The sequence below is a fragment of the Arachis hypogaea genome, chromosome 2, assembly GCF_003086295.3.
Source record: "Arachis hypogaea cultivar Tifrunner chromosome 2, arahy.Tifrunner.gnm2.J5K5, whole genome shotgun sequence".
NCBI lineage: Eukaryota > Viridiplantae > Streptophyta > Magnoliopsida > Fabales > Fabaceae > Arachis > Arachis hypogaea.
Window position 1 is genome coordinate 85,807,232 of NC_092037.1, and position 18,251 is coordinate 85,825,482.

General features: G+C 35.3%; 2 protein-coding genes across 2 annotated transcripts; both read right to left on the reverse strand.

Annotated features, from left to right (window-relative positions):
• Positions 1-6,559: 6,559 nt before the first annotated feature.
• On the reverse strand, positions 6,560-9,050 carry LOC140177180 (uncharacterized). Its single transcript, XM_072210015.1, has 2 exons — positions 8,550-9,050; positions 6,560-6,754 (listed from the first exon to the last, which is right to left on the reverse strand). Exons 1-2 carry the CDS (start codon positions 9,048-9,050, stop codon positions 6,560-6,562), a joined length of 696 nt encoding a protein of 231 aa, XP_072066116.1.
• A 5,634-nt stretch (positions 9,051-14,684) lies between these two features.
• LOC112748827 (probable glutathione S-transferase) lies at positions 14,685-16,823 on the reverse strand. The gene is made up of 3 exons (XM_025797074.3): positions 16,448-16,823; positions 15,650-16,011; positions 14,685-15,082 (listed from the first exon to the last, which is right to left on the reverse strand). Exons 1-2 carry the CDS (start codon positions 16,781-16,783, stop codon positions 15,673-15,675), a joined length of 675 nt encoding a protein of 224 aa, XP_025652859.1. The 5' UTR covers positions 16,784-16,823; the 3' UTR covers positions 14,685-15,082; positions 15,650-15,672.
• Positions 16,824-18,251: the final 1,428 nt, after the last annotated feature.

Below are 18,251 nucleotides of genomic sequence, written 5' to 3' on the forward strand. Positions count from 1 at the left end.
ACCACTGATGCAGCATCAAACAGGTTTATCTGAATATAACACTCACATATTAGCTAAACTATTAACGAGAAAAATAAACTCAATCACCACAAATTTAAAGAACATTACTTTTACCTCGCTTAAAACTTTCGTTTTCTTCTTCTTTGTGGCATTTGCAATCTGTTTGTCCAACTTTGAACCTAGCCTATTTTTTTGATGTCCTCTTGTTCGAATCCTTGGCGGGCTTTGAAGCTCGTTAACGGATTCCAAGTTGGCGTCTTCGTGGGATAAAGAAGATGTCCCCTTCCTTTTGGCTTTTAATGATTCCATCTCAGCCATGACATTATCGTACGCACGGTGCAGAATTGCAGTCAGCTCCTCCGATTCGGATGCAAATTCGCAAATATTTTGTGAACGAAAAACTAATTGGCCAAACCTCTTGCTTCTTGGCTCTATCAGTGGCTCGTCGTGGCTGCTCTTGATGTGTGTGTGTCGCCTCTTTACCTTCTTGCTCCATCGTTCCAGTATATATCTAGGTGATACTTGGCTTACTTGTTCAAAGCATAACACGCTTAGTGCGTGATGACACAGTATCCCTCTCGACTCGAATAATAAGCATTGGCATTTTACCTCGGCTGCAACTGACTCGTAAGTAACCACAAACTTGTTGAATATTGAACTGGAAACTTGTTCTCCGACTTCGTATACTGAATAGCCTAGAGCGGAATTTGTTAATCTGGTGATGCAATTCGCCTTTCCTCTGAATTGCGCTTGGACTTCCCTAAACTTTTGATGAGTGTACACATCTTGAAATTGAGCTTCAATGGAGGATTTGGTTGCACACGGTATGACCGTATGAAAATCTGCAGCATCTGATTCTCTCTCTGCTTGCTCCCTGCTTCCTAGGCAATTATCGTATTGTTTGACGAACTGAATAAGCGAGCTGTTCCGGGTGATAAACTTGTTAAAAAATGAATGCATGCTCTCGCTCCTTTGTGTGCTTCTCATCCCTGCCCAAAAGTAGTGATCTAGATAGATAGAAACCCATATATGACGGTCTTCATACAGATCTGCAGAATACACCCAAACACAGACTTTAAATACACCCGAAAAAACATGCAATTTACACCTCTGCTGCAGATTTTAAACAAACATTACCTGAAAGCCACTTGTTGTCCACAAGACCAAAATTCAGCAGAAAATCATTCCAATTCCTATCGAATGAGTCTTTGCTATGAGAGTTCCAAACAACTTAGCTCATTTCTTGTTCAATATCTGCATGTCCCTTGTACCCGTTTAATTTGCTTGGAATCTTCTTCATGATGTGCCAAATACACCAACGGTGAATTGTTGTTGGCATACAGGCCTCTAAAGCCCTTTTCATTGATGCCTATTGATCGGTGAGAAACTCTTTCGGAGCGTTTCCTCCCATGCAACGAAGCCAACATTGAAATAACCATTTGAATGATTCAATTTCTTCGTTTTTCATCAAAGAGCATCCGAGAAGTGTTGACTGACCGTGGTGATTCACCCCGACAAAAGAACCACAGACCAAATTATACCTGAAACAAATTACCATAGTGCAGAATGTAAAATCATTAGGTACACCCCCAACAAATGCTTCGTATTAGGGGTGTAATCGGCTCGGTTCGGTTCGATTTTGGACCAAAAACCAACCGAACCGACCAGATCGGTTCTTTAAAGAGACCAACCGTTCGGTTGGCTGCAGTTTGAGCAACCGAACCGAACCGAACCGAACCAACAGCGGTTTGGTTCGGTCGGTTTTTTCGGTTTTTTTACACCTACTTATCTGAATTTAAAATGCCATAAAATAAAATTTAAAACCTTCAATAAACTAGAAAAACAAGAATTTATCACATCCAAATCCAATACAAATTCAACTTAATTAAACATAAAACAAAGACAATTAAAAATGTCTAGCAAAACAACAAGGTTAAAAGGTAAATGTGTAAAAACAAGGTTTCTTAACCAATATTTCGGTTCGGTTCGGTTCGGTTCGGTTTTTACTGAGCCAACCGAAAACCGAACCGAACCGATCGGTTTAATTCGAAAAAAACAAAAAAAAACCGATTTTTTCGGTTTTCCTTTCGGTTGTTGTAAATTTCGGTTCGGTTTTGCGGTAAAATTCGGTCCAGTTCGGTAACTTACACCCCTACTTCGTATACACCCAAAAAACAGCCAATATACACCTCTGTTGCGGATTCATAAAAATACATTAATTTAGCATCATAAACAGGGCAGTTTGTTACTTGTTTGTATTGTAGGTGGTGTCAAATGAAATGACATCTCCGAAATACTCAAAGGCAGCTCTACTTCTTGCATCGGCCCAAAAAGCCAGCTTAATTGATTGATCCTCCTCGAGTTCAAGCTCAAAAAAGAAATTCTAATTCTTCTCTTTCATTCTTAACAAATATTTCATTCTTCTCTTTCAAGCTCAAAAAAGCAATCACCAATATTTTTCGGTCTGCCACCTTCTTCACCATCGCTTCCCATCAACATCAGGAATCTGCCTGTGCTGCTCAGAAGAAGAGGAAACAGTGCTCCACTGCTTGGTGACATGAAAATATGCTAAAGAAGTGTGGAATCAAAGCCCACTAGCATACCTACTAGCAACCTCCCCTTCTGGTCCTTTTACCTAATGGTGGATATCATCAATGGAAGCCCTCAAATCCAACCCCACCCGACATACCCATTCCCAATTTCTTGCTATTCTTCTCTGGTTCTTGTGGAAGGAACGAAATTCATGAATTTTTTAGTACAAATAGAGATCTCCGACAGAAATTCTCTCTTCAATCCACCAGCTCCACAATGAAATGTTGTAACTTCTAAACTCCCTTTATATCCAACTTTGATAATATTGTTTTCTTCTTTTTTTTTAAGAAACGCTATTCCTTACCTTCAATTACTGAAGGCTTTGTTTGGATAATGACCCTATTTTCTTTTCTTTGGTCCTAGTAGTAATGGATAGCTGTATTTTTTTTTCTATTAATAAAAGTTTATATCTTTGAGAAAAAAATTTAAGTAATGTAAAATATTATTTTTATTTCTCAATAATAATAGTGTATATTGAGTCATCAAAAATTATTATATTTATTTATTTTTATTATTTAATTTTAGTTGGATTACAATTCTATATGTTTATTTATTATTTTATCAGATTAAACAGTTCGACCAATAACTCATTGATTGAACTACTAATCCAATGACTCATTAATTTAATTGGGTCAATTATCGGTTTGATTTTAATAACTATGAATAAAGTATGAAACAACAATGTTATTATGGTGGGTGATCTTCTCAATTGTTTGATAAAGTATGACTTCTCACCTTACATTTTTTAAGTAAAATTAAGAAAAACAACTATATTGCGTATACACTAATAACCAAAATCAGTCATTAGTATAAAATACATGTTGGAATATAAAATACACATTAAAAATAAACTAAACAACACATGTATTTATACATAAATACATAGTGGCTGATTTTGGTGGCTAGGTTTTATATATAAATAGCATTTTTGTAAGAAAAAATATTAAATGATAAAAATTTATATTTTATCAAATAATTAAGAAAAAAATTGAGAGGATTCATTCTCTTGAGACTTTGAGTCTATGCAGAGAATAGTCACTTGCTCATGGTAAAAAAAAGTTTAATTACTCTGTATGTCCCTAAAATTTTACCTAAAAAATGTTTCATAAAATTTTCAATTAGATCTCTATATATCTTTTTCTTTTTAATTGAATCTTTATACTATTTAATTTTTTTCAATTAAATCCTTGCCATCACAAAAATATATAAAATAACAGAATATTCTATTAAAAAAATATTTTAATGTTAAAGATAAAAGACCTAATTCAAAACATCTCAATATTTTCTAAATCCCAAAATCACACGTGTCATCATTTTCACAAACTCAAGAAGTTCAAACCTTTCATTTTCTTCTTTAGTATTCTCTCTCGCTTCTCCATGAATAACAGCAACAACTCTTCCGCTTTCAAATTAATCTCCTTTCTTCCAAATGCAGTTACTGAAATGGGTTGTTGCTGTGATGAAGACGATGGTGGCATTTTTAGTTAGCGATATAACACCCGAATTTTAAAAAAAAATTAAATAATAATGTATTATTTTATTTAAAGAGTATTATTTTTTTTAAAGTAATTAAATTAAATTTTATGATAATTTGAATTTAAAATTTATTAAAATTTTTAAATATTTTTATTATTATAATAAGATATTCAAAAATATATATATAAAAATTATTATTATTATTATTATTATTATTATTATTAATAATAATGTTTAAAAGAAAAAGAAGAAGTGGCCGAAGCCATTTAGAAGCAAAAGAAAAGAAATAAGGCACGAGACATTAAGAGAACAAAGGAAAGGAAATTTGAAACGTGGGCTCCATGCATATATATATATATATATATAACTTGACACCTAATGCTTTTAATATCATAAACCTCCATCCGTCACCTTCATTTATTTTTATTTCCACCGAATGGAAACTTTGAGAAAGAAACAGGGAAACCGAGTGAAGGAGAGACCGACCATGGGTGAAGGAAAAGAAACCGTAACTCCCTGTGATATTTGGGTTTCAATTTTTTGAGATTCGTAACTCCAATAAAAAATCTAATCCGATAAAAGTGTTCGTATCTTTCTCCTTTATATGTTGGTATTATTCTTGTCCGGTAGAAGTCGACGGTGACGTAGCTCTTCTTTTTCTTGAGTTCGGCCAACTGGAGTTCTAGGAGGCACAGATGATTTCTGACGCTTTCTTCTTCAACAGCTCGGTCAAAAAGTTTTTTCGAAATTTTCGTTGATTTTGATTTCATACCGAGGTAGGAGATTTTGTTTTGAAATTAACTGTTTTTAAACTATGAATGCCATGGAAGTCTAGTGGGTATTTGTAAATAATTTATGATTGTTTGAAATGACTGAATGATGAGTTTGAGTGGTGTTTGTGACTAAATTTGATGAATATGCATTTGATTTCTCGATTGAAAAGAGGTTGAAAATGGTTCAGTTGGGACCCGAAAAAGGGTGGCTAACCCCGAATTTTAGGGGAAGTGCTGCCGAAATTTTATAAAAATCTAAGATTTTATTTGAAAAGTTATTTTAAAAGATTTAGTTTTGGAAAATTAAATTATTTGAGATTTATTTAGTTGAGAAAATGTGTATTCTATTTTTAAACTAGATTTATTAAGAAAAACATAATGTTTTAAATCCAATTTTGTAAGGAGAGATTTTGTTCTAAGTGTTGTTTTGAGTTTATTTTTTTAAGAAAAGGAATCTCTGCCACAAGAGAGCAGAGAACAAAGATTAAAGGAATATATTAATTAATGAAGCGTCTGCCACAGGAGAGCAGATGTGACATTGTTTGGGCCTTAGTGCCAAATGTAAAGTGGGGACGCCCACACACTGAGAACTGTTTTCCAGAAGTATGCTTATTGATTTGGAAAGTCACACTGATGCGGCCTAGCCGTACGACTTATAAGCACACTGATGCATCTGGAAAGCCATATCTGGGACTTGTGCCCGGGTAATGTCGGGAGCGGGTGGGCAACTGACACATGAGCTCATGGCCTGCGTTAGGGATAGACATGCATAATGTTGTTTGCACATTTGCATTTGATTGTGCTTGCTTGTTTTATTACTTTGTGATTGTATTATTTGTCTTGTTGTGACTTGCTTGTACATTGAATTGAATCTCTTGCTTGCACTATTTGTTTGTGAGTGTATTAAAGTGATTACGAGTTGACATTTGACTGAGGATTAACTATGTGGCTGAGAGACAGAAAATGTGACTAGTTTTATATTTAAAATTTGTTTTGAGTTTAGAAATTTAAAAAAAAAGTAATTATTTATCTAAAGTAGAAATAAAAGTATTTTCAAAGGGTTAACAAAATAGTTTTACTAAGTAAGTTAATTATTTGCATTAAAATTCATTACTTTTACGGCATTCCCATTCCCTACTGAGAACGTATGGTTTGTTCTCACCCCAAAATCTTCCACCCTTTCAGTGACACAGGTTCGAAGATTCAGTTAGAAGATGCAGACGACTAGTAGATTTACTTGTGATTCCTGTTATTTTTATAGAGTTCCCTCGCCCTTATTGCTTTAAGTTTTATTTTATCCAGAGGGATAGGTATTGTATTTGAGTTTTATATTGAATTTAATCGTATAGCATCTATTATTATTAGTAGTTATGTGATTATTATTATTTGAAGATCTTTTGTTATGTGATTTTAATTACTAAAATCTTTTTCTGAAATTTTCTTATAAACTGAAACGCGATATCAACCTAAAGGCTCAATATTAAATAGTAAATAAGGAGAACAGGTTAGTAACTCCTTACTTTTGGTACGATCATGACGTGCTAAAAGTTAGGGTGTTATAAGCGGCCTCTTCCTCCTCCCAATACTGCCATTACAAATAAAACCCTAACCCTTCAATTTCCCGCTCCCTGTCACTATTACCCATATGGCTACCCTCTCCGAGCCGCCTGATCGCCGTCAACAATCTCCATGGCGACCTCGAGAAGATGAAGCAGGCGTTATGCCTCGTCGGTCTTATCGATGCCTCTGACCGTTACGTAGCGGGCTCTGCCACTGTTGTCCAGGTTGACGATGTCCTTGACCGCGCGGCGATGAGTACAAGGTCCTCTACTTCTTTGAGAAGCCGAAACACGAGGGGGTTTTGAGAAGAGAGTTCTTCGACAGGTTTCATGCCTGCATTGCGGCCCTGCGACCTAATGGTCCAATTTCAAGTAGGTTTTTGTCGCAGAATGCAACTATCTTGGTTGTTGGAGATTCGGTTTTTGTTCACAGAGGGTTGTTGCCACAGCGCATTAGTTATGGTTTGGAGAGGACTAATGAAGATTTTAGGGATTATATTAAAAATTATGGATTTGGTTTGGATTTTAGACGTAACAATTAATCTAATATTAAAAGTGGTTTATTTGAGATTAGTCTGCTTGAAATCGTTCTGAATTGGATTGCTTGAAAATTTTCTCTGGAATTGCAAAGAGAAATCTTTCTTCTTCTTTTTTTCTTTTCATTGAGTGTAAAGTTACATATAAGAAGCTGTGCGGGATTGATTTAGCTCAGAAGCACCCTTCACAGTCGATAAGTGAGTACACATGGATGAGCTTAAGTATTTTTTACTACTACACTTTGCTTTGTTGATGCAACAAAGTCTTTCTATTTCATGAGGAGACACCTTTCGATAGAGTCTTTCTTTCCTTGGCTTGCTCTTTTGACCTACTTTAAAAAAGGAATTCCTAGAAGATAATTAATGAATATAGGGATAGAATATGGGTGAATAAGTAAATTCACATTTTACTAACGTTTGTTTACTATTTAACATTAATAGGGACTTAATTAAAAAAATTAAATGATATAAGAACTCAATTGAAAAGAAAAAAAATATAAAAACATAATTAAAAATTTGGTGAAACTATAGGGACCTGCAGAGTAATTAAACTAAAAAAAGTATAAATTGATACATGCTAAGATGAGAAGAAACATGTGGGTCTTTTTTTGGGTTTTCCACGGTATCCCCTAGTTCGGCAGCCCAAAGACTAATTCATTGCGGTACTGAGCTCCATTTAAAGGTTTGTCACTAACCAATGGATTGTTGCATGCATGTGGGTCTTTTTTTATTGTGCTAAAATGAGAAGAAACATGTGGGTCTTTTTTTATTGGGCTTTGTTAATTACCATTAGTATGTCAGACTATAGTACAAGCTAAAGCCCAAAACGTCATTTTATAGAATAACTACAATTGGAGAATTTGTTTTGTACAAAAATTTATAGGGAGGGCAATTAGAGTATGTAGATTGCTTGGCTAAAAAATCAAGTTAGGTTGGTCTAGTGGTTAGCTCACTAGTCCGCTTAAGCAAGTGTCGGGGGTTTAAATCCCGCCTTGTGCATGCAGCAACCCATTGGCCAGCGACAAACCCTTAAATGAAGCTCAGTACCGTGGCGGATTAGTCCTTGACCTACCAGATTGGGAGATACCATGGAAAACAAAAAAATATTGCCCGGCTAAAAAGAGTTCAAAAAATGAAGTAGGTTTTTAGTTTTGGATTTCTCCTCTCCGAGAACTTATTAGAATCTCCATGAGAGAGGGATCAAATTACTCCGCATAATTTGTACCTAGTCTTTCTTTTGTTTTCTTCTGGGCTTTATGCCCCTTATAACACAAAAAAAAAGTGTTAGATTAATTTGTGATTTGGTTGATGAAAATTGAGAATGGCTGACCACACATAAAGTCTCTTTTTTTTAAAACAAATGGAATTTCAATCAGAAAAAGGAAGAACATCTAACAGAGCTAAATTCTAGACATGGCTTGGCCATCTTCCATCCACATGCAATTTGGATTGGTAAGAGCTAAGATTGCTAATTCATGTACTACTCTATTCCTTTCCCTCTTAACATGACTAAATTCCAAAATTCTAAAATTTTTAATAAATGAAATAGCATCAATGATAAAGGTTCCAAAACAAGAACTAAAACACCTTCTCTGTTTGAAGGCACCCATTACTTCCATGTTGTCACTTTCAATAATCACCTTTGAGAAATAACAGTCTTTTGCAAAATTCAACCCCCAAAATGCTGCATATGCTTCCGCTTCATGTGCTTCAAGGGGATAAGGTATTTCCTTTATTGCTGATACCATTATGATTCCCATCTCATCTCTAATTACAACACCAACTCCTCTATTAATATCATGTGGGACCGCTGCGTCTACATTAACCTTCATTATGTTGGATGGTGGGCATTTCCACTTTTGGTTCACTGAGAATTGGGGCTTCTCTATTGGGCATTTCATTTTTTCTATCATCTGAGCTTTCCAAAATTCATCAAAGCACATGCAAGCTTGTTGAACTTCTTCCTCAATCGGTGCCGATTTTTTCTCAAAGACAAGAGAATTTCTCGCTCTCCACAACTGCTGCAACAAGGTACAAAACATGCCCCTTTCTTCACTCTGAATATTTTCCATTATTTCTTTGACCCATTCTTTTACATCTAAAAATATTCCCATTTCTGATCTCAGGGTGAATGGAGATGCAAACCAAAATTTTCTAGCGAACCAACATTCCCTGAATGTGTTCCTCAGATTCAGCATCTTGGGCACAAAGAAGAGCAATTTATCCCCCTTCTGTTCAGGTTCTTTTTTGTAGGGAGAGACTTGTGGAGGAGTCTCCAGAGGAAGTTCACAGCTCTGGGTGGTGCCCTTATTCTCCAAACATCTTTTCAGATTTGTTCTTTACTTTGTTCTCTTTTGAAAATCTCTGATTGTGATCTGGTTTTGGCTCTTAGTTCATGGTAGGCTAATTTTATTCAGAATTCACCATCTCTAGCTTTTTTTTAATAGAAGCAGTCCACTTGGTTAGAGCTAGGGATAGGAATGTGTAGGATTTGCTGAGCCTCAAAGGGTAGAAAGATCTGGTTGATTAGATCTGTGTTCCACTCCTTTTCTTCTTCTAACATTAGTTCTGCTACTCTTGCATTTGGGTTCAATGTTGTTGGGGTTGACCATGGTTTTGATCCATTTTGTTTAGGGAGCCAAGGGTCTTTCCAAATCCTCACTGTTTCACCATTTCTAATTCTCCAGCATTCCCCTTTTTTCAGCACACCCTTTGCTTGCCATATACTTCTCCATGTGAAACATGGGGAGAAACCCACGTCTAAGCTCAGAAAGTCTTTTCTATTATAATATCTGCTACTGAGGGTCCTGGCTGCCAACGACTCAGAGTTCTTTATTAACCTCCACCCTTGCTTTGCTAAAAGAGCCATATTGAAAGCCTCCATATCTCGAAAGCCCAGTCCCCCGTTTTGTTTTGACTGATAAAGTTTATCCCATTTTATCCAGTATATTTTCTTTTCGCCATCTTTTGATCCCCAATAGAATTTATTGATCCTTGATGCAATGTGGTTGTAAAGTCCTGTTGGTAATCGAAAATAACCCATTATGTAAGTGGGTATTGATTGGACCACCGCCTTAATTAGCACATCTTTCCCCACTCTTGAGAGGAGTTTTTCCTTCCAACCCTTCAATTTCTTCCACACTCTATCTTGGACGAATTCAAAAACTTGTTTCTTGGATCTTCCAACAAAAGTTGGGAGTCCAAGGTACTTCAAGTGTCCTTCCACGGCTTTTATCCCCATCCACTCTTGTATAAGAATATGTCTGTTAGTTGGCACATTTCGGCTAAAAGACATCTCCGAGTTGTTCAAGTTTATACGTTGTTCAGAAGCAAGTTGGTAAGAATTCAGGGCTTCTTTTACTACTTGTATCTCCCAATCTGAGGTTCTTGTGAATAGAATGCCGTCATTAGTAAAGAATAAGTGGTTGGTCTCCGGTCTATTCCGTGTTGCCTTAATCCCTTGTATCAACCTGCTGTTTTGTACTTTTACAAAGATTCCTGACAAAACTTCAGTGCATAGAATGAAGAGGTAGGGGGATAGGGGATCCCTCTGTCTTAATCCTCTTGAAGGCTGAAAAGTTTTGACGGGGGTACCATTGAGCAGGATGGAGAATGAGGTTGAGCTCACACAGTTCCATATGGTTTGAATCCATCTTCCCGGGAATCCCATAGCAATTAGGACAGCCCTCAAGAAATTCCATTCCACCCTATCGTATGCTTTCTCCATGTCTAATTTTATTCCTACATAGCCTTTATTCCCTAAAGTCTTCTTCTTCATATAGTGGAATATTTCGAAGGCTATTAATCCATTGTCCGTTATAAGTCTGCCCGGGACAAAAACGCTTTAATTCTCCCCTATTATCTGAAGGAGGATAATCTTCAACCTATTCGCCATTGTTTTGGTAGCCAGCTTGAGGATCACATTGCATAAAGAAATCGGTCTGAAATTCCTCGTGTGTCTTGGCTTTTCCACTTTTGGAATTATGCAAATGTAGGTGTGATTATCTCCTTTGGGTCAGCTCCCTCATTTAGGATTTTAAGAACTGTTTTGGTTACTTCATGTCCCACAAATTTCTACATTTTTTGGTAGAATAGGGGCGACATTTCGTCTGGCTCCTGTGCTTTGGTTGGATGCATCTATTGTTACATTTTGTATACTTCGTCCTTAGTAAAATCAGCGTTGAGAATGTTGAACCTTTCTTCATTTATACGGCCTTTAACCACTTCCACAGTTTCTTCCACTTCAAAGGTTTCCTCTACTGTGAACAATTTTTCAAAAAAACTCCTCATTACAACTTCTATTTGTTCTTCATCTTCGTATTTGATTCCGTGTCATCCACTATAGCTTGCACCCAATTTCTTCTCTTTTGTTGTGAGGCTTTATGATGGTAAAATTTGATGTTTTTTCCCCATATTTTAGCTAGTTTGCTCTTGACCTTTGGCTCCACCATATTTTTTCCATCCTTATGAGATCGTCCAACTCTTCTTCCTCCATCTTTGTTCTCTTTAGTGTCTCTTCATCTTGAGGGAGGCTATTCAGCTGTTCTAGAGCCTTTTCGGCCTTCTTAATTCTTTTTGGAATATCACCAAAAGTCCTTCGACCCTAACTGTCCAGTCTCTCACCACAGAGTTTTATTTTTTCTTTTACGTTTCCTGGTCTCTCATTCCAAGCTTCTTCCACGATTCGATCGCAATCCTCGCTAGTCAGCCACAGCTCCTCAAATCTGAACCTATGTTGGCTCTTTTTCCTTCTCTTAGATTCCCCATACAAGTCTAGAAGGATTGGGCAGTGATCTGATTTGTACCATGTTAGGTGTTGGATCGTCGTTTTCAGAAAGGCTTCTCTCCAGCCAAGGGTTGCCATTGCTCGGTCCAAACACTCTTGAATGTTATTGTTTCCCGCCTGCCCATTTGACCAAGTAAAAAAGTGTCCTACGAAGCCGAGGTCAAGAAGTTCGCTTGTTTGGACAGCTTCTTGAAATCCTTTTACCTAAGCATATGTGGTTGGATTCCCCCTAATTTTTCTTGTTGGTTTAACACTTGGTTAAAATTTCCGAGAACCACCTATGGCATTGATGATGCTTGCCCAAGAGATCTCAATAAGTCCCATCTTGCTTGCTTATTTTGGTTTTTTGGCCATCCATAAAATCCAGTTGCTCTCCATTTGTGGTTGCTGCCCCTTGCTTATATCTCCATGTCGATGTGGTTTTTTGACATGGAGGTTATGTTGACTTCAATCTCTCTGTTCCATAGCATTACCAGCCCACCCCCTCTCTGTCTTCCATTTCCATTACAGTCCACTCCAACTACATTCTGCATTCCACCCTTATACCTTAGCCTCATAATTTTTTCTGACTTCGTCCTTGTCTTCATGAGAAAAACAAGGTTAGGAGCTTTCTGTTTAATGAGCTTGTTTAGAGCTCCAATTGCCCATGGGTTCCTAAGCCCACGGCAATTCCAGCTTAGTATTTTCATTGTTGTCGGCAGGGCTGCCCAGCAACTTCCGCCGTTTCCGATGTTGGGTCTCTTGTTTGCTTCTTGGATTGTGTTGCTTCACCATCTATGTCCATGTCCTCTGTTTAGTTTTCCTTCCTCTTTGGACTTTTGTTTTCCTTTCCTATCTTCAATTTGGGGCTGGTAGGGACTTTTCTTGCTTGTCTTTTCCATTTCCTCCCCATTGTTTGTTCTTTGTTTGAATTTTGATTTGTGTTTTCTTTGAAGACTGATTCTCCTACTCTGGTCAAGTTTTCTTGGTGATTTTTGTTTTTCTTTTCATATTTCCTTCCAAATTACAGTTCTGTTCTCTTGGACTATTGCTATCTTCCTTTTTCCCTGTTTCTTTTTTTTGCATCTTCACTTTGTGTTGTTTCCTTATCTGAAAATTTTTTTATTTCTGTCCACTTTTTGTTAACTTCTTCCTGGTCCCTTCGTTGAGAGAAGGTTCCTGGTAGAGTTATCGCAGGGGCCTGGCTTGTCCCTTCTCCAACGTCAGTCTCTATTGAGTCCGACATTGACAGGGTGGCCAGTTTTTCCACTAGCTTAATAGTTTTCTTTTTTTGATGTTCCTTTCTTTTGCCTTGGTTTGGTTTAGTTTTTCCTTCTTCTTCAGCTTTTTGCTCCACTTTGCTTTCTACTATTTCAGCTCTTAACCAGGGATCTAGGTTCTTGAATTTTTTCTTTCCCTCAGTTTTATCTTTTTCTGCCTTGCCACAGGTATTCTCTTCATGGCCAGTTCTACCACAGTAATAGCATACAGTTGGAGGTTTTTCAAACTTGAAATTGACCCAGGTGAGGCCATCCTTCTTGCTTCCTACATTTGTGCCTTTCATAAAAGGTGTATCTGTTTTCATCTTTACCGTAGCCTTTATGAACCTCTCTTGATCCTTTCCTACTTCGAATAGCTCACATTCTTTGACCTTTCCCATGCAACCAACGATCTTTTTACCAGGTTTTAGCATTTTGTAGTGTTCTGGAAGATCCCAGATCTTGATCTTTATGTCCACTTATTCAAGCTGTTGTTCTTGTTTTTCTATATCCATATCCCATTTATTTACTATAAGGTAGGCATTTCTAAAGGTCCAATGATTACCTCTTAGAACTCTGTCTCGATCTGCCTCATTCTTGAAGAAGAACTGGTAAGTTTTGGGTTTGACTTCAGTGACTCTGAACCCTTCTGGTTTCTTTCATATGTTGTACATAGCTGTTTGGATCCATGCCACGTTGATGCTTTTGTTTGTGACTAGTCTTTCAATAATGCTTATCTGACATTCTTTGATTCCTTCGCTTATGTCTTCTTCGCCATACACTATAAGAGATTCTTCATCCTCTGCTTCATGTTCTGCAGGATCTTCGTGCACTGTTTCACTCTCCATTTTGTTTGTTTTAGGACACCGTCGAGAAAACTCACTCCACTATTGGTGCTAGTGGGGCCGGAACACGATAAAACGGATGTTTGTACGCTACTCTTCCCAAACCCTAGGAGAGGTTCCTAAGGGAGAGAGAAGAGAGGATGGTCATATTATATCAATTTTGTTTCTATGTTTTATTTTTCGGGTTAATGTTCAAATTCATCCCTGAAAGATCACCCGATCTTCATTTTCGTCCTCAAATTATTTTTTTAATCAAATTAGTCCCTGAAAGATAAACTGTTAGTCAAATTAGTCCTTTCGTCAATTGGATGATGATGTGTCACGTTAAGTGCCCGTGGCATGATGACGTGACACGCCACGTGGCAGGTCAGTAACACGTGGTACACCACGTGACAGGTGTGACACGTGGCATACCACGTGTTACTTGACATATAAAAAAGTTTTCTATTAGTCAAAATAGTTCTTGAAAATTTAGACGTAAGTCATTTTCATCCCTCAAATTTTAAAAATTAGTCCTTATATAATTTTTCACGTAAAGTCTCTTTGTTGTTTAGGAAAAACTGGCTTAAGGAAAGGAGCCTTAGTCAAATAGAATGAATTTCATTCTTGCCCATTTCTAGGATGCAAAAACATCATCAAATTAGTGGTATAGGTTGACTCTACTGTTTACACATTTTTATTAACTATTCATCTTCTAAATTCTATGCTAGGTGTAGGCCTGTAGGGTGATTTGGACTCAATATTGGTTAGCCATTTATTTTTCTTTATAAGAAATTGTATTTTTAAACCAACGCACATTATTAATAGTCTAATAGCAAGCCTCACAAATTACTCATACTTGAAAACTATAAAATGCAGTAATATGTAAACAATCAGTCATAAGACCACATGAACTTGCACCATGAACTTGTGTATTTCTCTAACCATTCTCTAGTGCTTCAAAACAAATTGCATCATCAATTGTCTTCTCACAAATTCTATCTTCAACACTTCAAGGAAATAGATCAATTATATATGCTTATATTTTCTTCAAAGTTGTTTCAGTTTGGAAATTGCAAATTACAAGTATAAAACAGTGAATTATCATAACATTTTTACAATGCTCTAGACTAACAAGTATCTAGTAACTTCCAAGAGTTGATATTTTGCTTTCTCTGTGACATTTCTTCCGAGATTACTTGTACCATAATGCTTTGGATCAGCAAGGAGAAGGTGCATATGTCGGGCAAGCGAAAATGCAGCATGTTCTTGCGATCGTGGAGACTCTGGCTCCATGGCTGCACCCAAAGAAGTGATTAAGAAACTAATGAGATTTGCATGTAAGAAGAAAATGACATTAATGGAACATTGGGGTAACGCAATCAACAACAGCATACCAGAACTAGTAGCATGATAGAAAAAAATGTTTATACCATAGTTATGTTTGTTGAGTTTTGTTGTGTCTCTTTGTAGTTATGCGTAGTTCATATCTAATATCTCACGGTCTATACCTTGTATATCAAATTACACCCTCCTAGTTTGTTTATGTTCCATTAACCCATGTCCCAAAAATGGAAGAAAAATATTGGAACAGAATGCAACACAAGATGTATTGAGATACATAAATGAAATGAGAACCATTCATTAATATTTTCTTTTTTAATATTTTTCATAAAGAAAGTGGCAAAAACAACTCTTCCATGTGTCAAGGAACATCATAAAGTTAATCTTTTGACTTGAAACTATAATATATGATAGTACTAGCAGCAACACATTCAAAACCATTAGAAACAGAACGGAATTTTGCATATTACAATAGTATCATTTTTGAAGAAAAATGTTATGGTAACAATTATGAATCACACCTCTAAAAATGCCAAAATGGTTTCTACTTTTTAGCAGATGCTTTGAAAAATGCAAACAATTCATCTCTTGGAGGCAGGCCTTCCTTGATCACAGGGTGATTGATATACTCTTGACTCCATTCATATAACTTAGGAAATTTCTCAATGGTCAATAACTCTAATCCTGCAATTTCTTGTAATATAGAAACCCAGTAGCCAATAAAATTTGCTGCTATGTCAACCAATCCTATGGTCTCTCCTCCAAAGAACTTCTTGTCCTTCAGTTCATCTTGCAGTATCTTGAGAGCTTCCAAGGCTTCCTCAACGGCTTTTTCGCGCCCTTTCTCGTCGCTCCAACAAGCATTCCATATGGCAGGCAAGATCTTAACATACATAATGACATCCGATCATGTATTATATAAGCAAAATCAAGATAAATTTTTTTACAACTATGCTAGGTGTATATCAAAACTCAGTTACCAAATTAGTACTCGTATAGTTGAAATACAAATATACATTGAAAATGAATTGAACAACACATATATTTATACTCAAATACATAATGACTGATTTTTTGTGTGCACTTAACATTTTTGTTTTTCTTATTTGGTTTTTTTTTTTCAGTCTAAATTGATTACACTTAGTAACTATGTCCTAAATCATTCTATAGACCAAATAAACTAACATAAAACCAAAACCATGTGACTATGTGAGCATTCTTATGTTAACATGTAACAATTTTATGTTAAATTCTTGCACTTCCAAAAAGAAGGGGGAATAAAATCTCTTCAGTTTCGGTCAACATAAGCAAAAACTGACCTTGTCATCAAGGGTCTTACACCAAAAACGTGCCAAGGCTCTATGATAAGGATCTTGTGGCAAAAAGGCGTGGTTATTGTTGTTGTTCCAAACCTCATCTATGTATTCAAGAATAACAAGTGACTCAGCTATGGAGTTCCCATTGTGAACAAGAACAGGTACCTTCTTGTGAACAGGGTTATAGTTGAGTAAGTCAAGACTCTTGTTAGCAAGATCCTCCTCTGAGTACTTGTATGGAACACCCTTTAGCTTCAAAGCAAGGTCTATTCTGTTGCTGAATGGGCTTGCCCATTTTCCCAGTACCCTCACTTCTTCACTATCTGAAGAAGAAGCCATTGAGTATCAATGTGATTGCTGTGGTTTGATGCTTTGGTTGGACTTATAGAGTATTTTAAGTTAGAAATTGGAGTTTGTTTTTATTTTTTTATTTTTTTTTTGTCAACATTGACGGATTGGAATTTGGTGGGAGAGGTGGTAGGTGGTGATTTATTATCTTCAGTTAAAACCAAAAAAGAAAAAAAAAAAACCATTTTACCGTAGAGCCCCATAAAAAAAAGAATAGAGCATAAATAGATTTTTTAAATATTTTGAAAAAAAATGTTATTTGTATTATTTTATATGTACATCTAAAGTGTATATTTTTTTATTTTTGGTATTAAAATAAAATAATTAATAAAAAATATAAAAATAAAATATCTATTTTTTATAACATGAAAAATTATTTAATTAGTGTTGCATAAAAAATAATAAAAATATAAATTTTCTATTAACAAGATTTGTTTGTCAAAATAAAATAAAAAGTTCACAGATTTTTTATATCCAAATTCTTTGTAGAAACTAGTTATAGCAAACACATTTAGGTAGTCTTTATGAATCCAGAATCAAGAATCAGTCCAGTTGATGAGTTGAATATGTAGATAATTCTACCCTCAAGTTGTGATTCTAAGGCCCAATCATAGTGAAAAATGAGTGTCATTAGATCATTTATCTGATAAAAAAAAAAAACAAGAGACAACAATAGAAAATCACATCTATTAAATTCAATTTGACCCCGTCAAATTATAAATTTCGTCACTTAGTCATCAACTCGAGTTGGATTACTATTTGAATCCAATCAAAATTAGTCAAATTTGATAAAATCAATTAAAACTAAATGAATTAATTTGGTCAAATTTAATAAAACCTTATTAAACTAAATAAGATTATTATTTGCTATGCATGATATTTTTATTAAATATATTACATAAATAAAATTAAATTATATTTAAAATTTAACAAAAAAATATTTTTTATTGATTAGAATATATTTTTTATTTTTAGGATTACAATGTTTTTTTCCTAAATACTTGAAGAATATAATAAATATAAACTTATAAATACTTAAAGAATATAATAAATATAAATTAATTAATGAATTATTAAAATTTAAAAATAAGAACTAATTTAATAAAAAATAAAACTAAAAAAATACATTTATTCTAAATATAAAACAATAAATTAAATTTTATATAATTATTTAATTATGACCAAATCAATCGATATAATCTATGACCTAATCAGTAATGTGATGACACAATAGTCTATTTGATTTCAATTATCAATTCAGTTTTGATAAATATAAACAAAACATTGATCATTCACTGAAAAAGCAAGGATGTGCACAAATACAACACTAATCATTCAATGTAACTAAAAAAATGCACTAACATGACCATAATCATCGACTCTAAACTACACTTACACATGCAATTAAATCTTAAAGCAGACTAAATAGAAATCCTCATTCGGATTTTGAAACCCTAAA